Consider the following 23,416-nt stretch of genomic DNA (forward strand, 5'->3'; position numbering starts at 1 on the left):
CGCAGGGTCAATGGTGGGACAATTATAATTCTAGCACTGAGGTGGCAGAGGCATCAGGATGCCTGAGGCTTCCAGGCCAGTCAATGTAGCCTACCTGGCAAGTTCTAGGCCACTGAGACCCTGCCTCCTTACCCCTCTCATGTACATATGTGCACAAGCATACACAAGAATAAGAGCACACACACACAAAGTTATAAACAAATAAATAGAAATAAACACTATCCTTTTTGGCTCATGGGAAAGGCCCAATAGGAAGTTTGGGATAAAAAGATCTAAATCCTGTCATTGTGCTATCATAGGCCAACCTCTGGGACATTATGCTTAGTAAATAAGTCACACAAAGACAGATTGCTATTGCATGACCTCATTTTGAAGCCTTTGAAGCTAACTGAGAAAGAATGGTTATGGAGGGCTAAAGATGATGCTCTGAGGGAGACATTGGTCAAGAGATACAAAATTTCAGGAACAGCAAAGAAGCTAAAGAGATCTGACTGTGACTTGAAAATCAGTAACAGAGGTGCCTTCCCTGGCAACCAGGGCCATTCCAGCCAGGGAACAGGTAAGTACTTTTCACTCAGCCCGCTATCCTTCCTTGGCACCTCCCCAATTTTATACCCAGCTTGGTAGCAGCCTGACTGCTACACCCTCTGCTTCCTCTCTGCCCCCCTCCCCCCAGTTCAAAGGAACTAAACAGATCTACAGTTTTCCCTTTGTCCTTTGAACGTTTCCTTCTACAAATTTGTCTCATCTTCCAACACCAATGGCAATGTCTCCCAGGAAACCCACTGGCCATGCAGGGAATCAGGTAGCAATCCTCACCCTCTACCTGTCCTCCAATTCTAATGCCACTTGTCACCCCCAGCCACATAGCAGACCAACTGCAGTGGCCTGTATTGCCTCTCTGCCTCCACTCCCTGAATCCATAGATCCTCATGGAAAACTCAACTTTGCTTCATCCTACTGACCCTCTCAGCACCCTGCCTTCTAGCCAATCCCCACTCCTACTTGCCAGGTCCCAAAACTAGAATAGTGGGTGGGTGGGAGGAAATTCTTAAACCCTGTTGATGAAAATGTAAACTGGTAGTTACTATAGAATCAGTATGGAGATTTCTCCAAACACTAAAAGCAGAATTACCATATGATCCAGGTATACCGTTCCTGACCATATACTTAAAGGAATCTAAGTCAGCATGTAGAGATATTGTATATCCATTTATTCTACAGAGTACTGACACAAACCAAGCTACAGAAGCAACACAGAGGCCTGCCAATGGAGGACAGAGTAGTATATACACACAACTGAGTCTCATTTAACCACAAAGAAAAGACCACTTACATGGAACAGAAAGTCTTCAATGTTAACTGAAATATACTATATGAAGAAAACAAGTATCTCATTTTACCTTAAATGCAGAATCTAGCTTTTGTAAAAAGAAATGTAAATAGAAGGCTACTTAGAAGAGGAAGGAGAAGAAAATGGAAAGGGAGATAACAGAAGTCAAGGAGAGGAGTAGAAACTATCACAGTACATAATAGATATGCATTAGCATGTCCAAATGCAACTGATTGTGTTGTACAATTAATAAACATTAATTTTAAAAAGTAGGCAATTGCAACAGAAACTGATGAAGGCTTAAGGGTGAACTCCATCCAAAAATGCTACGTATCTTGAAGGTTATTGGAGGGTCCTCCAGAAAAAGAGAATATGTTCATATTTATGTGTATATCTACCTTTGCTTGTCTGGCTTATTTCACTCAACACAATGCACAATCACACATGCACATATACACATACACACACACACACACACACACACACATACACACACAATATTTCTAAGCCTAGACTCAGGAAATTATGAACACACTGTAGGCTCTCAGGATGAGTATCTAAAAATGAGAGACAAAGAAAGAACTGTAAGAGTCACTATCACTGGGGGAAAGCAAGGAGGATGTGGACATTGGCTTTTGCAAATCAGCAAAGGCAGTTCATTCCCAGTTCTGACTGAAGGCCTAAGCAGGCCCTTGGGCAGTCCAAGAGTTGATATGCACTTGTAATACATGGATGATCCCTACCCTTTCTAGTCCAGCAAAATGAGAGGTTTGGTTATTGTCTAAAGGAAGGATAGAGAATGGGAAAGAGAGAAAAGAATTTTGAAAATACACATCTAAGAGAACAGGAAAGTAAAGTGCCCTGGGAACACCCCATAACTGTCTGGCACCTACTGGCAGAACACAAATCCATTATTGTTCTTCTATAAATCACATCTGTATGGGGTAAAAATACACTTAAATCTGTACTGATTCCTAGGTACTGATGGATATGCTTATCCTTGGAGAGATATCTATTTATACCTTATTTTCAATTCCTTTGTTCAAGTTCTCAAAATAAAGGTGGAAGTCAGCTAATAAAGCTGACAGTGAATTTGTTATTCAAAACGTAATAAAGAAATGCCTATCTCCAGATGAAACTTAGCAAAGGAAACAGTGCTGTATCATGTCAAGGAAAACCCCAGAAAAAGGTTGAGGTACTGATAAAAACAGACAAACAGGTATTGACTTGTTATTTATAATTCCTGCAAATTCCCTTGAATATAGTATTTATGATCTGCACAGTATAGAGAAGCAAGCAAGTAGTGTAATAACCTAAAGACAGAAGCTACAGCATCAACAGCCTGACAGAAAGGCTCAGAGCAAACAGGAGGATGAGAGCAAACACCGGAAAGTGGCCTGGGTTCCCTGAAGGATGGGGGTGAGCATGAAAACATTCAAAGGCACCATTGCAAGAACCTCCTCCTAAAAAACGCGCAATGCCACTCCCAAGTGTCTGAAAAAGTAATAGATTTTTGTCATGCAAGAGTGAAACCCAAAGCCAAAACTTGAAAGCACATAAAGTGAATATATCTTTTACACATGACTTCTTTCCAATGTAAGTTTGACAGCATTATAAAGCACAAGATGTTGATATTAATAATCGACTAAGAAAATAATGAAAAGTTTGATCGTAGGTCCTCATAATTCTTGTAGGAATTTCCTGGCCTGGACCCTCTTGGCATGGTCCCAGCAGAGTACGATGCCATCGAGCTCAGCTTCTTTGCTTGAGCCTTGCCTTTGTCCACTGTTACTTTCCCATCCAAGGCCCACACACAGTCTGAACTACACACATCTTTTCATATAAGACTTTCTTTGGCAAGGCAGTTTGATTATATGCTATGCTAGCACACTACTTTGTCTATTTCACTCATGTTATACTGCACACCTGTACAACTACCATTTGTAATGATGCCTCCAAAGGTGGATAAAATATTTCTCATTGTAATTCAAATTTAAGTACATAGGGTTTATGCAAACACACCAGTTAATTTTGAAAAAAAAACACTTTGGTAAACAAACATCTATGTGTACAGAATTTAACTAATCAGTAACTACTGATTAGGATTTCTGAAAAAAAAAAATAAGTTTTAAAGATGTATTGATTTTTTGCGTATGTGTCTCTTGTCTTCCTGTACCACGTGTGTGCTGCATGTCCTGAGAGCCAATGGTGGTTGTCAGAGACCACAGGGCTGGAGTTAAAGATGGTTGAGGAAGCTGAACTGGGGTGCTCTGCAAGAGCTGCAAATTGCTCTTGACTGATGGCTGTCTCTGCAGTCTTTGCCAACTCAGTCTTTAAACAAAGCATCTCCTGCTAGTGAAGACATTTGTTATACTATTGCTGCAAATATTACTTTTTGACCTCATAGAGTTACTAGCTAAACAAAATCAGGAGTAAGTGGCAAAACCTAGAGGGAGCGGGCAGCGGTGGGTTTATGTATACACGCTGAATGCAAATCAGCACTTACCTTTCTTACAGCCTCTTTTTCAAATTATAAAAGCACTGGGATGTCATTTGATAGGAAAGATTTACCTTGTTTTATATCAGCACTTCGTGGACCTTCTGACAGATAGCAGTGTGGCAATGGATATGAAGAAAACATTGGCCAAGGATATGGGTCATCCCCCTAAACACATAGCAGATAACAAGCTGCATTAAGATACTGAACTATGAAGTATCATTCATTTAAATTAACATTTCTTCTCATAAACATCTTGTCCAATTCATCAAAAGTTATTTGCTATTATAATCAACCACTCCTTAAAGGCAATAAACAAAATGTAATAGAAATTTTAAACAACTTGGACATATGATAAACTTATTCTTCTGACTAGGATTGACAATGATGGAGTTACTTTTTTTTTTTTTCAAGAAAAGAAAAATACAATGTTTAAAAGGCCCTGTATTTTCTTTGGCCCCAGAAATTTATTTTTCTTCTACCAATGATTTGTAACTCATCTTTTCAGGGTGGTAGTTACAGAAAGAAAGTTCTTATGGACAACCATCCTCCATAAATACCATATGGACTCCATAAGACAAAATAAGAGTAAATACACAAGAGGGAAGGACCGTGACAAAGAGAAACTTCGAAGTTCAAATACTCAAGGACACACAGAATAAAGACTAGTATGTAATGAAACAATAATCTATTGCTCTTGCACACACAGTGGCAACTCATGCGCTCTTGGAGAAAAGACTACTCCTATTTTGAATGAGCTTATCCACTTTGTAAAATCTGTCAAGCAACAAAAATGGAATACTGGTATGTAGTCAGTTGGAAAATGTTGCTTAGTGCTCTAAACGTGTCAAATATTTCCCTCACCTTCTCAAGCATCCTTGGAGGCAATATCCTCTCTGAAGGACCACCAATAAGGTTAATCCTTACGAGAACATGATTTCTCTCTACGGATAATCCATCAATTATAAAGTTCCTGAAAGAAAATATAAATCAATTCTCCTGTCTTCTTAAATGAATATGGTAAGATTTTTACATCATGTCACTAGATTGCAAAGAATCACACATACACACACATGTATACATACATACATACATACTCACACATGCACATACATACATACATGCACACATATATACATAAATATACACACACACATACCACATACACACACAACACATACACAAGATATCACGTACACAACATACTTCACATACACACACACACAGAAACAAAAAAGTATCTGCAAAACATACTGGCCATCAGCATATTTACAGTTCAGAAGGCTATATTCATTTTTATAGATATATATTACCACTTCTTTGGTAAAGAAGAAGCAACTGATTGATAGTTGACATGAGACTAGTGAGATTAGTAAGAGAATTTCCTTGATAAATGATCTTGTACTTACAGAAATGAGATTAGGACCCATATTATTTCTGAAGTGACTGAATTGTATCTTTAAGAAAACTCCTATTGAGCTGGAGAGATGGCTCAGTCATTGAAAACTAGGCTGACAGCCAAGGAGTCAAAAGCTTTGCCTGTGCACTACCGTGGCCTGAGTCTACAACACACAAGGTGCTAATGAGCAACTTCTGATGCTGTTGATGTTTCCTTTCTATATTAAACCTCAACATCCAATGAAATACCCTATCCATGACCTGCTAGATAGGAGGTATGCTATTATGTTCTAAATTACAGACATGAGAGCAATGATGGCTACTGAATGTGTGTTCTATAAATGTCAGCCAGATTGAGGTAATGGCAAGCGTGATTTATAAGAAGAAAAAAAAAAGATCTAACCCTCCCTTGGCAGATAATCAGAATGCATGGCTATAAGCTGACATAATTAGGAAACTGGAGACAGTATGGCTCTAAGAGAGATATAAAACCAAGCATTGTATTCAACCAGTTACTGTAAAAAATATGAATTTAAAAGTAGTAGGACTTTGTGAAAACTAAAGAAAAAAAAATACTAAGTCAAAAGGAACAAACATTACATGTAGTACTCTCCAAAAACATATAGCATTATCTTTCTGGGACATTCACACTTAAATGGTTTTCTACTCCTTCATTTAAACATAGCAATTCCAATAGAACATTAGTTTCAAATAATTTGTAAGGTGAGCTGCTGACTCTATCATTCTAATGTTGCCCTGTCTGTTGTTGTTGATGTTGCTGTTGTTGTGTGATTGTTTATTCAAACCTGTGGTTCTCCGAGATCTCAAAGGTATTTTCTTCTTGAGCATGTAATAACATGTCAGATACTTGATACTGAGCCTCCAGTAAGAGAAGCGCATCCAGATCACAGCACACCACACTTAGTAACCTACGAAGAGGAGAAAAGGAGCAGTCAGTGAAGCACAGTGTGGGCACTCTTCAGATTTCAAACCACTCCTGAGCCTCGAGATACCAGTGGTATAAGAATATCTACATGGTTATTTCAAGTTACTTTTTATTCTCAGTCTCACTCTGCAGCCCAGGTTGGCCTAGAACTCACTCTGAAGACCAGGCTACTCTCAAACTTGCAGCAATCCTTTTGCCTCAGCTTTGCAAGAGCTGAGACTGTAGCCATGAGCTACCATACTGAACTCTCAGATTTATTTTTAGATATTTACAATTGTAATCTTTGCTTCAGAAGTTATTCTTAATGTTTAATCTGGATTTTTAAAACTGTATCTATATCATCACACAAATGAAGGACATTCTTTGTAGCCAGGCTAGGTGGTGGGCACCTATAATTCTAGCACTAGAAGGCTGAGACAGGAAGACTGCCATAAATTCAAAGCCAATTGGAATATAGAAGATCCTATTCCCCAAAACAAACAAACAAAAAAAACAATAACACAAAAGAAACAAAAAACAAAAGACAATATCAATAACAACAAATATAGTTGAACTATTACCTAAAGATTCATCAGGGATCATTAGCAAATCCATTAAGACTACAAACTACCATAAAGCTTTTCAATAATTAATTACAAAAGAAATAATGAAATGATGGTTTTGCCATTAATGTAAGTCATTTTGCTTACTAAGTAAAATGATAGTGTGAAAATGGCAGTATCAAAACTGTTTTTCTGGAAAGGAGAAGCATTAGGATATCGAATGGAAACCTCAGAAACCCATGCCTCACCCAACCCATAGCCTTCAGTAAATGAGAATTACCACAGAGACCGATAACTAGCCACTGTGCAGAGCATGAGAGACTTTGAGCACTCAGTTCTAAGTGGGGCTTCTTCATGAAAGCCCCCCCTTCAAGGTTCAAGGTCTATAGAGAGCAGGAGGCAGAAAGAGTGTATGAACTAGAGGTGATGGATGACACCAAGGAAACAGAGCCTTCTAGACACAACAGGACTGATCCACACAAGACAGGGTCCCAGCACTGAGTTAGGAAGTAGACAAGGGCTCCAGCCCTAACCAAGAAGTTATCTGTAGTTGATACCCACTGGCAAAGGGAAAATCAGCTTTCTCCAGTGAAGTGTCACTGAGTGTGTCAACCACACTTCAGGGCAGGCCTCATGCCCTGAAATAGATGAATAACACAAAATGGACTCCAGGTTTTGTTGTGTGCCTTTTGTTTTGTTTTCTCTTGTGTAGCTGATTTTTGTTCTTAGTTCAACTGTTTTGGATATATATATATATATATATATATATATATATATATATATATATATATATACCAGATTCCTATTGTTCGGTGAGGGGTATCTTTCCAATGAGTTTTTGGCCAGGAAAAAAAACCAAAGTTTCCCAATATAATACAGAATATTGATGTATTATGACTGGTACATAGGTGTTCACTAAACTATCACTACCTTTTCATGTCTTCAGAAATGATATGAACTTTATATCTTGACACAACAGCATATATTACCCATTCAAAGTGTACATAAGTGTACCAAAAATAGCTGTTCGATAACATTGCCTAGAACCTGGCTACTCATAAGATATAAAACCAAAGAAAAGTCCACCAGGACCATGCAGAAAAACATTCCACTCAACTTACAGAAGTCAAAAGATGAAGTGCTGCTGCTGCGACTGCTGTTTAGATTCAATGCAGATGGAGTCACCCAAAAGTCTAGATATCTAGTTAAAGGCTGAGCTGCTCAAATCCAAAAACACAGAGAAAGGAAGAAGGGGTAAATAAGAGACCACTTTAGACACAAAGCAAGCTCAAGGTTAGACAGTGACAGAAACACAGAGCGCATAAAGGAGCTAAGGCTGGGTATAGTGGGGAAGCAGCTTCTCCTGAGGATCTGAGTTAAATCCTCAGAGCCTATATAGAAAACAAAACAAACAAAGGACAGCTCAGTGTGCTGGGGCCTGCAAGATGGTGGGGCCTAGAGAGAGAATGAAAATGGAATCTGTCTTAGTCAGGGTTTCTATTCCTGCACAAACATCATGACCAAGAAGCAAGTTGGGGAGGAAAGGGTTTATTCCGCTTACATTTTCCACATTGCTGTTTATCATCAAAGGATGCAGGACTGGAACTCAAGCAGGTCAGAAAACAGGAGCTGATACAGAGGCCATGGATGGATGTTCTTTACTGGCTTGCCTCCCCTGGCTTGCTCAGCCTGCTTTCTTATAGAATCTAAGACTACCAGCCCAGAGATGGCACCACCAACAAGGGGTCTTTCCCCCTTGATCACTAATTGAGAAAATGCCCCACAGCTGGATCTCATGGAGGCATTTCCCCAACTAAAGCTCCTTTCTCTGTGATAACTCCAGCTGTGTCAAGTTGACACAAAACTAGCCAGTACAGAATCCCTGTAAAATCCTTGAGAGGGGATCATTAGGAGAGAAAGTTGAGAGAGAGACATAGGGGGGAGGGAGAGAGCTGCCACTGCCATGTGCCACATGACATACAGGAGGCATAGAGACTGAAATCCCCCTAATTTTCTGACTTTTGCAAGTTCTCAGGAGATGGGGAGAAGTCCTCCATTGTGTGATTTATTCTGCCACAGCCTTTGTGCCAAGAACCTGCATTCAAGGATAAGATCATAGATTTATCTTACATGTGCAGGGGTTGGGGATGCTGGGCTTGTGTTCCCATCCCATCATGTATGCCCAAGCCCTCAAAGCAGTGGCCTGTCAGTTGCAGAAGACTGGAGCTGAGAGGCAGGTACATTCTAATGAATACATGTGAACTCCTAGTAAGCTGGACATGTGGTATCAAAGGAGTAATCAAGGATGATAGATGATGCTTAGTTCAAACAAGCAAGGGAACTTGTCACCAGCACACACACACACACACACACACACACACACACACACACAAACTCACACGCATGCACACCAGAAGGAAAAGATTTACCTTTCTCTTCTTTTAGGCTACTGAGTTGACAATGAAAATGACCATCAATTGCACTCTCAACATATGAAAGGGAAGGGGGCCTTAGTAACTAGGTGGGCAATGAGATGATTCATGTGAACTGGGGCAACTCTATTTATGAAAAAATTCAGGACTCAAACAAGTCCTCATTTGATGATGAAGACTTAAGACCAATGTATGATGTAAGATTTTTAAAATCATGTAACCACAAGTAGTAGCTCAAAGCTTAACAAATTTAATTGCACAATAAATCAAAAAGACTTTATACTGCAACCAAATCTAATTCATTATGAGGAGAAAAAGACAAGTATAACATTAAAGTCTACCTTGATGTAATTCATGATACAAATATAGAACCCAGAAAAACCATGTTGTTTGACAAGATTCCCATTAAGATTACAAAAGACCAAACAGTCCTCCCTCCTCTTTTAGGTAAGAGAAACATCTTATTCTCAAGAGTCTAAAAATTTACAAACAAGATCATTTTGCTTTGAACCACAGATGGAGTAATAGAGGTGGTGACTTTAGAAAGGCTCTAGGATAAGTTGTAGTAAGACAGGCAAGATCAGTCTGTCTTCTGCCAAGTCTAGCTAACAATGGACAGGAAATTCTTGGGAAAGGCAGATGGGTATGAAATATTCTCCACCATTCTCATTTAACCCTGAGAAATCGGAAAATGCATTCACAAGACAGACAATAAAGCAAACTGCAAATAAACTCAAGTCAGCCCATAGTAGGTCCTATCCTACCAACGCCTTGAAAGGAACCTCATAGTTGACCTCCAAAAAGACAAAGGAAAGGCCAGGACTGGTGCACCCTCATGGTGCCTAATTTTATCTGTCAACTTGACTAAATACCTAGACAGGGATGCAGGATAGCTATGATGACCCAACACCAAAATCTTAAACTCAATAAGAAAACAAGGATCTTTGTGTTATTTTTGTAACTTGCTTACTCACTTTTTGATAAGTTCATATCTAAGAATAATGTAAAATATCCATCTATACACTCTTGAGATTTGCATATGCATAGTTTCAATTTTATAGTGGTATGTGGATTTCAATGTGCTACCTTCTAGGACAAATAATCAAACTGCCATCACCAGATGTTGCATGAGCTTATGGTGACTAGACAAATGAAACACACAGATCATCAACACAAACAATAGGCATTTAATGTTACTTCATAAACAGGTGTTATTATTTGATTATCAGGGTGCATTCATAGTCTGGATGTTCCTAGTGCATCAGTCATCATTTCTAAAATGAGTTTGCTTCACTGATGAATTACAGAAACTACAAAGTCTTGAGAAGTTTGAAGGGTAGAACCATGGATGGTTACATCTAACACTGGAGTACAAAGGGGCTGCTACCACGGAGTGGTCACTGTGGGATGCCAAGCAAAGTGACCTGAAAAGAACCCCAAGATGGAAACAAGTCAGCAAAGAACAAAAGGAGGACGAGTCACAGAGACACCAGTGAAGACTGTCCAACAAAAGAGCAAACAGCTTGAAGGAGGAGCCTACATGGGGAGCATTCCTAGCACAGTGGAGCAACAGTGAAGGGAATAAAGTAGGCAAAGTGGCAAGAAACAGTAAAGAGATAAGACAGGGCCAGAGGAATATGAGGGACCCAAGCATCGAGATGGCATCAGCAACAGTGATGGTTGTCGACCTTTCTAAGTCACCCATGTGTGAAATTCTCAAAAACAAAAATTAAAAATAAAAATGTAACCAGTATAGTCTGAGTGTTCCTAACACACATAAATGATACATAATCCAAACAGGATGAAGCAATTAACCTGACCTGATATTATATATTGAATAGTGTATTAAAAGGCATATATTACCCCCATAAATACATATATGTGTTAAAATGTAAAATATAAACATGAATAAGTACATATATATTAACAGCATGAAGGATCTGCGGTAAAAATTAAAAGAATAATGTCAGAAAATGCAATCATGGGGTAACGATAATTCTGGTGGCTATTACAGAATATTCTGAAATTAGACAGGAGTAGATTGTAGAAATCCATTAATAATATATTATCATAACTTAGATAAGACAGTGGTTTAAGGCAGGACATTGTATGGATTACCGTAATGAAAGAGGAGCTTTAAGGAAAACATGTAATAGTCTCATTAATCCCATGAGGCTTATATCCTTGTGAATCACTTGTGTTGAGTACAGATGGCAGCTGTGGTCACACTGGAACTAGCTGAGTAAGTTAAAGAGAGGGGGCTAGAGGTATGTTCTGTGAGGTATGATGAGCTGCAGTATTACATGGCTTAGGACCTGTCACAGCCTGTACACGCTACCTGCCCACTGGGCATGCAGTAGTTGGCTTGCATATTAGATCAACTGTCAGGTATCACAGTACCTGTGCTGAAGCAACCTTTACAGGGTGACTTCACTGTGGTCATTCACCTTGTTTCATCTCAGCACACAGGTGTGATATGAACCATAATTATTACAGGAAGAAGGGCAACACATGTGCCATTGGAGGGGCACACTGCTGTGGCAGAGTGTGGCACAATGGAGCAGTTACAGAGAATGACATTATTCAAAGCAATCTTAGAATATACAATCGTTATTAATCATTGTTAATCTCTTATACTTAATTTATTAATAAGACATTTATCCTAGCATACAAAAAGCATAATATCTATCAGCTTTACTATTATGCAATATTTAAGGTACTCACTTTGGGTCCTGGAATGTAAGCCCCACGGACAGGAGAGAAGGAAAAACAGTAGAAACTCGAAGGCCAATACATAAGAACTGAAAGTGTGATCCTGCTGTGCAGTTGATAATGAGAAAGCAACTAGAATTTATGAGGGGAAATTTACACACACACACACACACACATACATACACACACACACACACACACATATATGTGTACATATATGAGAATTATGTAGGGAAGCCAGCGGGATGATTCTTTAAATACTCAATACACTTACTTATACTAGCAATGATCAATTAAACACTGCCATGAAAAAAGGCTTGCTAATCATAGGAAAGCATATAATATCTTTTAAAATATTAGAAGCATAAGATCTGTATGAAGACAGCTATTAGTATATGACTGAAGAATATAAGTATTACAATTAAGGAAGCACAGACCCTACCTACATGATAAATGTAGCAAAAAATATGGATTTGATTTAAACACATTATTATCAAAACTACCTTCAGTATAGTAGTAGTGAGTTAAAATAATTTTAAAGAATTAATCAAATAATTTATGTATTCTCATAATCCAAGAGAACATTGCCCCCATCAAGTACTTCCTACTTTCCAAGCTTGGGAGAGATGAACCATATTTCATGTCACAGTTACCTCACTGTCAACACTTCACCCATCGAGACCCAAGAGCAAAGAGGTTAAGGGTCCAGCCTCATATCATGCATGCAATCAGCCACTTGGGGATGCAGCCACAGTGTAATATCTATGCTACACAAAATACAAGTGGGATGAAAACAAGTCCCCCAAGCTGTAAATCTTCTAGGAGGAAAACCATAAATGTTAATGTTAATTAAACAATATTTAATTAAACAGATATATAATATGTTTATAGATTAGAAAACTAAGTAGTATAAAGATGCCAATTCATTCAGGATTGATTATAGAATGAATACAATAATAGTTATAATGCCAGTAGTGAGGTCAGTGTGACAAGCTGATTCTAAATCTTACCTGGCAAGAGATCAGAAAGGAAGCAGGCTTTGTTGTTGCTGCTATTATTGATTCTTTTTTAAGAACAAAGGACTTTCCCTGCCACTACTTGTAACCTAGCATAGAGCTATAGAGCAATTTTCAAGTAAAAATTACTTGAAAGACAAAATTATAATGAATAAAATAGGAAATTTTAAAAGGCCCTTGTTAACAAAACCCAAACAGGAAACACCTTTAATATACATTTACAGGCAAAACATGGCATAGTCATATAATGGAATATTTTATGATAATTAAACTACAAAACCATGTAATATTAATTTAAATAACAGAAGGCTAAATAGAAATTACCTGTTACAATAGGATATATAGTCTATGCTATTATTAGCATAAAGTCTAAGAAGCAACAAATTAAAATGTTGTTTAGTGATACATGTCTAAATAATAAAATATTAATAAAAATTAAATACTATTTAAAAATAAAAATAACAGTAACCATTAGTGGGGAAAAGAAGTAGCCATGAAAAAACAATGTCAAATAATATTAATGAATTCTTACTTGACTAGGAATATATAGGCAACTTCTCTATAACAATTTATTAAATTGTATGTTTAAATTTTCTTTAATATTTCATTAAAAACAACTGTCATGCTACAGTAGATAATGGGGAAGAGTATATCATTATGGCCATGAGAAGGATAAATGTGTACATGACACACAAGCAGATGCAGAATACTAATAGGAGAGAACATTTTAATGATAATTAAAGAATACAGATTCTTGCCAGACTTGAGATCAGCTAATACCATTTGCTACTTAATTATGCATTCTTCTAATAAACAAATCTTAATGGCTCACTAATTATACCAGCATATTTGTCTAAAACTAATAGCAAATAGACTAAATATACAAGGAAATACCACTTGAGTAAAATAATATTATTTTTGCTAATATAGTATTAAATCTAAGTTAACAAAGTAAATTAAACTATACATATTATTTTAGTATTTTCTTTGCATAGAAAAACTGAAAAAAAAATACTAGAAAATTTGTTTCAAATCTTAATCATGAGATTTATAAGCAAAAGAATGTCAGGTTTGACTTTTGTGCAACTCTAATCATAGAGAAAACTGATTGTTTTACATTTGATACAACAAGGTTATATTCAGAAATATTCCTTCAAGGCAAACCTGATCTATACAATATAATCAGTTCCAGGTCAGCCAATGCTACAAAATGAGACTCTATAAAAACAGCATCCAAAATATCCCAAAGCACTAGAGAGATAGTTCAGAGGTCGAGAGCACTGGCTGTTCTTCCAAGGTCCTGAGTTCAATTCCCAGCATCCAAATGGTAGCTTACAATCATCTGTAATGTGATCTGATGACCTCTTCTGGGATGCAGGTGTACATGCAGATAGAGTACTCATGCACATAAAATAAACACATAAATCTTTTAAAAATTGTTCTAGCAAAATTTTAAAATTATCTATATTAAATGCAAAGTCATCATTATAAATCATAGAAGTTTCAGAACTTCTTTTTCAATTTTTTTATTTTATTTTATTTATCTTATTTTATTTTTTAATTAGATATTTTCTTCATTTACATTTCAAATGCTATCCCCTTTCCTAGTTTCCTCTCCGAAAGTCCCCTATACCCTCCGCCCTCCCTGGTCCCCAACCCACCCATTCCAGCTTCCTGGCCTTGGCATTCCCCTATACTGGGGCATATAATCTTTGCACGACCAAGGGCCTCTCCTCCCACTGTTGTCCAACTAGGCAATCCTCTGCTACATATGCAGCTAGGGACACAAGCTCTGGGGGTACTGGTTAGTTCATATTGTTGTTTCTCCTATAGTGTTGTGAATTTGGTTTTGTCATGGAAAACTTTGGTTTCTCCATCTATGGTAATTGAGAGTTTTGCTGGGTATAGTAGCCTGGGCTGGCATTTGTGTTCTCTTAGGGTCTGCATAACATCTGTCCAGGATCTTCTGGCTTTCATAGTCTCTGGTGAGAAGTCTGATGTAATTCTAATAGGCCTGCCTTTATATGTTACTTGACATTTTTCCCTTACTGCTTTTAATATTCTATCTTTACTTAGTGCATTTGTTGTTCTGATTATTATGTTATGGTAGGAATTTCTTTTCTGGTCCAGTCTAAGTTCTGTAGGCTTCTTATATGTTCATGGGCATCTCTTTCTTTAGGTTACAGAAGTTTTCTTCTATAACTTTGTTGAAGATATTTGCTGGCCCTTTACGTTGAAAATCTTCATTCTCTTCTACTCCTATTATTCGTACGTTTGGTCTTCTCATTGTGTCCTGGATTTCCTGGATGTTTTGAGTTAGAATCTTNTTGCATTTTGCATTGTCTTTGATTGTTGTGCCCATGTTCTCTATGGAATCTTTTGCACCTGAGATTCTCTCTTTCATCTCTTTTATTCTGTTGCTGATGCTCACATCTATGGTTCCTGATTTCTTTCCTAGGGTTTCTATCTACAGAGTTGTCTCCCTTTGGGTTTTCTTTATTGTTTCTAATTCCCTTTTTAGATCTTGGATGATTTTGTTCAATTTCATCACCTATTTGGTTGTGTTTTCCCATAATTCTTTAAGGGATTTTTTGTGCTTCTTCTTTAAGGCCTTCTACCTCTTTAGCTGTGTTCTCCTGTATTTCTTTAAGTGAGTTATTAATTTCCTTCTTAAAATCCTCTACCAGCATCATGAGATACGATTTTAAATTCAAATCTTGCTTTTCAGGTGTGTTGGGGTATCCAGGACTCACTGAGGTGGGCGTGCTGGGTTCTGATGATGGTGAGCAGTCTTGATTTCTGTTAGTAAGATTCTTTTGTTTGCCTTTCACCATCTGGTAATCTCTGGCGTAGTTGTTATAGCTGTCTCTGGCTGAAGCTTGTTCCTCCTGTGATTCTGTTAACCTCTGTCAGCAGTCCTGGGAGTCCAGCTCTCTCCTGAGTCTCAGTGGTCAGAGTACTCTCTGCATGCCACCTCTCCTCGGGCAGGGAAGCTGCACAGGTCTGGAGCTCAGATCTGCTTCCTGGCTGAAGATGAAGGCCCAAAATGGGGCCTGTCCAAGAAGCTATGTTGCTTCTGCAGTCAGTGCGCTCTCCTGGGCAGACTCAAAGAACAGGTAGACTTAATATGATTATACTAGAGGGACTGCTGCCCCAGCAAAAACTATCTCGGGCAATGTCTTATTAGGTTACTTTTGTCAAGACAAATTTCTATACACCAGAAGACACAGAGAGGTTGGGCAAAAAACAATAGCTATCAATGTATTCGCTATTTCCGACAACACTAACAAGGTACAACTAAGGCAGTAAATTATGACCGTGTGATTCCCAAGAAGCCACACACTATAGTACTCTTGGGAACGTGAGTTGCTGAATGAAGCCAATCAACATAAAAGAACTTGTGTGCCTATAGAGGCTCTTCTTAAAGCGTGGCATGAGACTGAACATGGAGGATCCAAACCCTTTTTCACTAGAAAAGCATCTGAAAACAATCAAAATAGCTAACCTCACCTGAATCAAGCTTACTGACAACATTCAAAAATGGCTTGCTCACCTCATCTCAGGTGCCAAAGACTGCATGCGAATCACTATTATGGACATCTGAGGCCCCACAAGAGGATGACTTTTTACATAGTTCTCATCATCATTAAATTTGTTTCTCCCTGGCTCCCAAAGGTAATCCATTGATATAAAAACACTAAAATCCCTAAAGTATTTTCCAAATTGAAACAACCCCAATTTAAGAGCTGTATTTGTACTTACTGGAAAAAGGGGAGAGGTAGAAGGTGTCAATGCATAGCCATGACATTTTCCTGAGTCGTTTTGTAATAGAAAAAGTTGTTCACATTTTTATTGCTGCTGATAAAATACTCTGAAACACTATAAACAGACATGTGCTTCAGTAAACTAACTTCTCACACATAACAGAGGAATTGGAATGTCTATCTAATCTATCCAGTGTCATTTCCCTGTGACTGTTATAATATATAATGTATCTGCTCATTATGTGCAATGAAATATAAACTCTATATAAACTCTATATAAACTCTATATAAACTCTATAAACTCTCTTTACAAGACTGAGTCAGCATAGGCTACATAACAGCACTGATGGCATAACAGGGTGGAGGTTTCCTCATCTTGTCTCAGCTGAAGCCATCTTTGGTTTCTAGCCCTACCCTGAAAAGCTCTGTGGGAAAGCACCCAAGTCTGTTCTAGAATCTGTTCAGGGTTGAAATGCCCCAGCTAACGGCATGCTCTTGGCTTTTGCTAAAGTTCTTGCTTGTTTCTCCCTGCAATTGCCATCCAGGAGTTTCTCTGTGTTCTTTCTCTGTTTTGTTTGTTTGTTTGTTTTAGTTAACTACAAAAGTCATTATTTATAACAATCTGTACACACTTACATTTGAACAACTCACAAAATTGTCATCTATGTATCACAAGTTTTTGCTATATCAAAATATTAAAAATGGGATAAAATTATATTTCTCTTATCAATTCTTTTCAAAAGGGTTACTATTTTAAAGCACATATATGCTACTTCCCATTAGCAAAATCCATGTAAAAAAAACAAGCAGCCAGGTGTTCCTTGAGCCCCTAGCCTCTTTCCCCAGAGAGTGTTCAGGCTCCACCTTCAGGTCCAGCATTGGTTTGGTTACCTAGGTTGGGCGGCCTCCCTGTGGCAGTGCAGACAGGAGAGCTGTTCTTTCTCTTTTAAAAAAAAAAAAAAAACCTCCCTGTAATAATATTCAGGGCTTCTCTGTGAGAAGTATATCTCTACAGACAGATACCAGGTTTATACAAACGCTCAATTAGAACACTGAATGTGCTCAGTGGTTTCTGCATTTTTACCCCATAACAATGATTTGGTCGATATGAGTACCAGAAGGTATGTGCTTTCACCTGGTATGGACAGAAATGCAGCTGCCGTTCTTTCCAAACTTAGTATAAGACAGGCTCCAAGTGTGGTACCATTACCATCTAGGCGGCCACGATTAAGGCCTATTCTAATGTTAACACAGTAGTACCTGAGTGAGGAGGAAGTAGCTGACTCTAAATAATTTAATAACTACAGGAGAAGAGTTTCTTAAATTTTTTTTAAATTTTTTTATGTGCCACAGTGGGTTGGTACATGGGGAGGGGCGCCTTTGTTTGCCCTTCTCAGAAGAGAAAGGGGTAGAGGAATGGAGGGATGGAGGGATGGAGGGATGGATGGAAGGGCTGTGTGAGGGGTGGACTGGGAGGAAGCAGGGCTGCAATCTGGATGTAAAGTGAATAAATTAATTAATTAATAGAAAGAAATTGAGAGGTTAACCATCTCAGGAGAATTTCACTAACTCTAAAATGCCTCACAAGCTGTTAAATCTTCTACTGCTAACCACTAAGAAAGCGGTGAGCTATGTAATGTTGGCCTGTCTGAGCTCTGGGAGCAGCACGTACTGTTTGTATATTGCTCTGAACTACTTATATCAACTCTGCCAGTTGTGTAGAACCCAGGTCTGAAATAAAATCTGGATGTCAGTCAGTCTCCACATCCAGCGAGTCCATCATCTGGGCTTTTAACCAGGTAAGATCAACAACAGTCCACATTTCAGTGACAGGCTAAGGACTACAAGAGTGGCTGGCAAAATAACTGCAGGAACTGCACGCGAACTCCTAGATTTTTGGAGTAAATCCAATTACTTCTGTTAGAAAAAGAAGAGACCTATTTTTGTTCTTATTTGACAAAAATAACTACAAGCTTTCAGAGGGCCATACTGTCCATCATCCCATTTGGGCAGGCTCATGGGTCGCTGAGAAAAAGGTGACCCCATCATGAATGGCTTACTTTGTTTCCTTTACAGAAGTAACCAGCCATTACTGAGCATCTGTGTAAGGAAGGCACTGCCATTCTCTCAATTGCCTTGTTCAGGATTTGAAATTTTTCATTATATTCTAGGGGTCTCTAGCTTCCTTGGTTAGGCTTATTTCTAAGTTTTCTTATTTTTTCTCCTTTCTGAATTCTTCCTAACACTTTTATTTCTGGTACATGACGAAGGTAGGGTTGATTACAAAGTAGAAGGCTACTTTGCCGAATGTAAATTCCAATGACCTTCTTCACAGGAAAAGGTGAAGCGGGAAATGTCTGGCTGTATCATGCGATGCTTTCCTGAGGCGAACTCTGGAATGTTTGGCTGATGAAGAACCATGTGATGTTTTGCTGAAGCAGACCCGTGAGAAGGCAGACATGTCATGTGTGGAGAGAGTATAAGTAGTAGGACCCAACAGACAGCGATGGGGCGCTTGCATTGCTTGCATTGCTTGCATTGCTTTACTGGTCTCCTTTCTCCACTGATACTCATTTGTAGAGAGAGGCAGGGAAGAGAACTCCTGGTATCCCAGCTGGTTGCTCCTGATGACTTGTGCTGATCTAGCAGGGGCCTGGCAGTTACCGCTGGACTCTGCTGCCACTGCTTTTCCATGTTTGGTGACATTTTCTAAACTGGACTCTTGGTAGCCTGACACTACTGAACTAGACTTCTTATATCCTGAGAATGGACTGGAGGCATCCCAAAGAACTACTTCTAAGCAGGTCTCTATCCCTAAAGCCCTATTTCCCATCATTCTCCTCTATCACTGTATGCTGGGCTAGAAAGAGGGCCAAAGCATTTGAGAACCCTTACTAAAGTAGGTTTTAAAAAATCTAAACCTACAGAAAGCAATATCAAAAATTGACAAATGAAACTGCATAAAATTTAATAGATTTTACATAGAAAAGGAAACAACTAAGTTTCCTTGATAACCCACAGAACTGTACAAAATCTTTGGTGGCTATATATCTGCAAGAGAAATCATATATAAAATATATAAGAACTTGAAAAAGTCAACACACACACACACACACACACACACACAAAAGCAAACAACCCAGTAAATTAATAGGCTAATGAAATGACAAGCTTTCAAAGTAGCCAATAATACAGAAAGGCCAGGGCTATATCTGTGCTGGTAGGGTGCCTGCCTCAGTTTGACCTCCAGCAGTACATCAACCAGGCATAATCCAGAACTTGAGAGATGGAGGCAGAAGGATCCATTCAAGGACACCCTCAACTACAGTAGTGACAGTCCCACCTAAACAACATGAGACTACTTAAAAAAAAAAAAAGTCAAGAAGAAATATTCAACATCGTTAGCCATCAGAGGAATGCAAATCAAAAGTGCATTAATATTCTATGAATCTGATTGCTGTTATTCAGAAATTAAGTAAGAGTAAAGGATGTTGAAGGGGTAGAGAAAAAAAGGGGGGAGGGACTCATTCCTGGCTGGTGGGAATACAGATCATTCTGACAGCACAGGAATTACTGTGGATGCTCCTCACAAAACTGCAAAGACACCATCACAAAATCCAGACATTCTACTCCAGGGAACATACTCAAATTCACCAAGCCACAGCAATACCTACCCATCTGCGTGACTGTAATATTCACAATATTCAAGTCATGAGGCCAGCATAGGCACATGTAAACAAATGGCACAGGTGGAAAACATGTGGTGTGAGTACACAATGTGGAGGTCTAATCAGCCATCATAACAAAGAATTTACATCATTTGAAAGAAGATGGGATCAACTAGAGATCATGTTAAGCAAAACTAACTAGACCCAAAAACAATGTATGGAATGTTTTCTTACCCGTGGTTCCTAGATTCTATTTAGATACTCCCTCCCCCTCCCCCTCCCCCCTCCCTTTCCTGTGTGTGCATGTGACAATGAGACAATCTGAAGAAAGGAAGGAGACTAGAAGGAGTGGGAAGAGGGAGACGTATGAAGGTATGGAGGTAAAATACAGCAAAGCATATGGTGCACTTAAAACAGCTTCATAAAACTCATCAATAAATATGGTGAGGACACCAAGAAAACATGGGTTATTCTTAGAGAACTCTTTATTTACTCTCTTCTATTGGTCTTCTCTTTATATTTTTCATGTACTTTGTTACTTGACAATATCATATGGGCATATAATATAAGTCAATTACTAACTCCCCAATATCCCTTCTTTAATCTCTCTCTCTTCTCTATTAACCCTTCTGTATCCCTACCAGTCCCTTTCTAGATTCATGACTTCCTTGTTCTGTTCTGTGACCCCTGTAATTTAATCAGATCCCCCTGTGTGCTCATTGATTATGCACTGATTCCTAGTAGAGTGAGAAGTGCTATGCTCAACCCATCTTCTTAAATACATCTCCTGATGATTGTTTCCTGAGCCCCTGGCCATTCTTCCTACCCATCAGTCAAGGCCCATAAAGCTATAAAAATCAATACCTAAATGCTTATCTTTCCAGACAAAGCGAATAAGTAGACAGTGTACTTTAAAATTCCCCTCTTTTAGATATACATGGTCAAAAGATCTGTAGCTGCAGGTGTAGCACATAATACCATCTATAAGCCAGACTTAGTAATTTTTTTCTTCTGTAGCTAGAGAAAATTTCACATAAACTAGAGATTATGCTGCACATATAATTCATATGTTCATAAAATTTACCGTGTTCTTTGGGTCAGTTTAACCTTATTTTACAAAAGTGCTACTTTCTTTGATAGCTGAGTGTAACGTGCCTTAATAATTGAAGATTCAATGATATTTCTGACAGGTTCTCTCTCTTGCCCCAGCAGTCTTTAAGAAGAGAGGGAGTAGATAGCGAAGAGTATAAATGTGAAGTACTCTGTAAATTCGGAATTACCAGCCTTTAAATGGGATCAAGCAACTTAAAAATAGATCACCATGAAGGATTTAAATGAAACAGGTCTGCACTCTGTAGATGCAGGATGCTCATGTTATAGCTCTGGGAAGTGTTTACAGCTCAAAAGGTCTTGGGATGTAGCAGCATCATCTGAGAGCAGCCCTGCAAGTCTGCCTGTCAGGAACTGCAGATCGCCTAGAAGCCTGGAGCTGTCCTATAGGTCCTGGGGGGTAGCCTCAGGTCTTAAAGGCTGGAAGCAGGGCCTACAAAGACTGTCCTTCCTGCAGCTGTGCTGGCTAGCGTTAGGTCAACTCAGTACCAACTATAGCCATTTTGGAGAAGGAAACCCCAAATTGTGAAAAGTGTCTTCAGAGGATTAGCCAAAAGACAAGCCTGTCAAGCATTCTGTTGATTGATGTTTGATGTGGGAGGGCCCTAGTCACTGGAGGCAGTGCTACCCTTTGAGCTGTAGCCATTTCCTCCAAGTTGAAACATCTTCTCCTGACGGGAGGGGGCGCTAGAGAGTCGGGAAGTAAACCAGACAAATCCGGTGAAAACTGAAACTAGCAAGATTCTCAAGGTCCCCACCCCCTCCCTTCCAGGGCTTCAAAAGCAGTCAACAACTGCGGGGTGAGAAAGAACAGCGGTTGGCTAGGATTCCCACAGAGAGCGGTCTGGTTGCAGTTTTCCGGAATCCTCACCTTGTTGAGGTAAGCTTTTCAGAGTTGCAGCTGCTTTGAGCTTCCCTGACCCCACTGACCAGCACCAGATTCTGGATTTCCCAAGTTGGCCTTAGACGAACTCCACCTATCTGTTGTCAATGCCCTCTCTGGGCTGAGCAGACATAGACATAATCGCTAGATAACGTCTCATGGAACAAAGTGTCTAGAGAGGTATTCTAGAGGCATATGTTAGAGGTATTTTGCCACATTTCCACATCCCATAGCACTGAACAATAATTGTTGACTATAGGGAACATGATCTATGCCACGAAGAGTAAGCTAGGGTCTAGAGAACCCCCTTAGCAAGTCCTGAGAACAGCCATCTAGCACCCAAAACCAACACAAGATTAATGCAGCATAGTGGGGGACTCAAAACCCACAAAATACAGCCTGAGACACTGAAGCCTATAAGCAGCTGAGACTGAATAGGAAACAGAAAGTAGATCTAATGTTGAGAAGTTAAAAATGCCAGTTCAAACTTAACAGAAGAGGCGAGAATTTTAAGAACAGGGCTGGAGAGGGTGGTTAAGAGCACTGCCTGCTCTTCCAGAGGTCCTGAGTTCAGTTCCCAGCAACCACATGCTTACAACCATCTGTAATAAAATTTGATTCTCTCTTCTGGTGTGCATGAAATAAATAAACAAACAAATCTTAACCAATAATAATAATGGTAGTAGTAATAATGATAAATAATTGTACCAGGCATGCTTGTCTCTGTGAAGTATACATTTCTATAATAATCATTAAATTTTCTCCCATCTGTACTTCCTTTCTTATCTAAGGTACTGATTTTGTGATTTAGGCTACATGTTTACAAATATGAAGAGATTATAAGTGAACTTAGAAAAAAACTGGAATTCACCAGCTATGGGAAAGAGGCTAAAGACTTTTTGATAAATTACTTACTGTTAGGTGAGACAGTGTTTCTTTTGAGGATTTTAGTTCTATCAGGCTTAAAGGACTAAAACTAAAGTACTTGGTGATTCCTGACAAGAACTACTGTAAATATGAGACACTACTATTAAAGATACTATCTCTTAAAGTACCCAAGGAGCTGGAGGGGGCTGCAACCCTGTAGGTGGAACAGCAATATGAACTAACCAGTA

At 38.8% G+C, this 23,416-nt stretch overlaps 2 protein-coding genes across 4 annotated transcripts in view; one reads left to right on the top strand and one right to left on the bottom strand.

The window, feature by feature from the left end:
* The window catches only part of Tbc1d32 (TBC1 domain family member 32), a 201,917-nt gene that overhangs the window by 62,376 nt on the left and 116,125 nt on the right, over nt 1-23,416 (bottom strand). For all 3 annotated transcript variants that reach the window (XM_029542476.1, XM_029542475.1, XM_029542474.1), the window contains exons 23-25: nt 6,035-6,157; nt 4,695-4,803; nt 3,905-3,998 (exon numbers count right to left, since the gene is read on the bottom strand). In XM_029542476.1, coding sequence (XP_029398336.1) covers nt 3,905-3,998; nt 4,695-4,803; nt 6,035-6,157 — 326 coding nt within the window. The remainder of the gene's footprint in view (nt 1-3,904; nt 3,999-4,694; nt 4,804-6,034; nt 6,158-23,416) is intronic.
* LOC110326366 (male-specific lethal 3 homolog) overlaps nt 22,190-23,416 on the top strand; it is a 9,484-nt gene continuing 8,257 nt past the window's right edge. Inside the window, exon 1 of the mRNA XM_021204751.1 lies at nt 22,190-22,298. The gene's annotated coding sequence lies outside the window, so the exon portion shown is untranslated. The remainder of the gene's footprint in view (nt 22,299-23,416) is intronic.

This window comes from Mus pahari, chromosome 9 (assembly GCF_900095145.1).
Source record: "Mus pahari chromosome 9, PAHARI_EIJ_v1.1, whole genome shotgun sequence".
Classification (NCBI taxonomy): domain Eukaryota; kingdom Metazoa; phylum Chordata; class Mammalia; order Rodentia; family Muridae; genus Mus; species Mus pahari.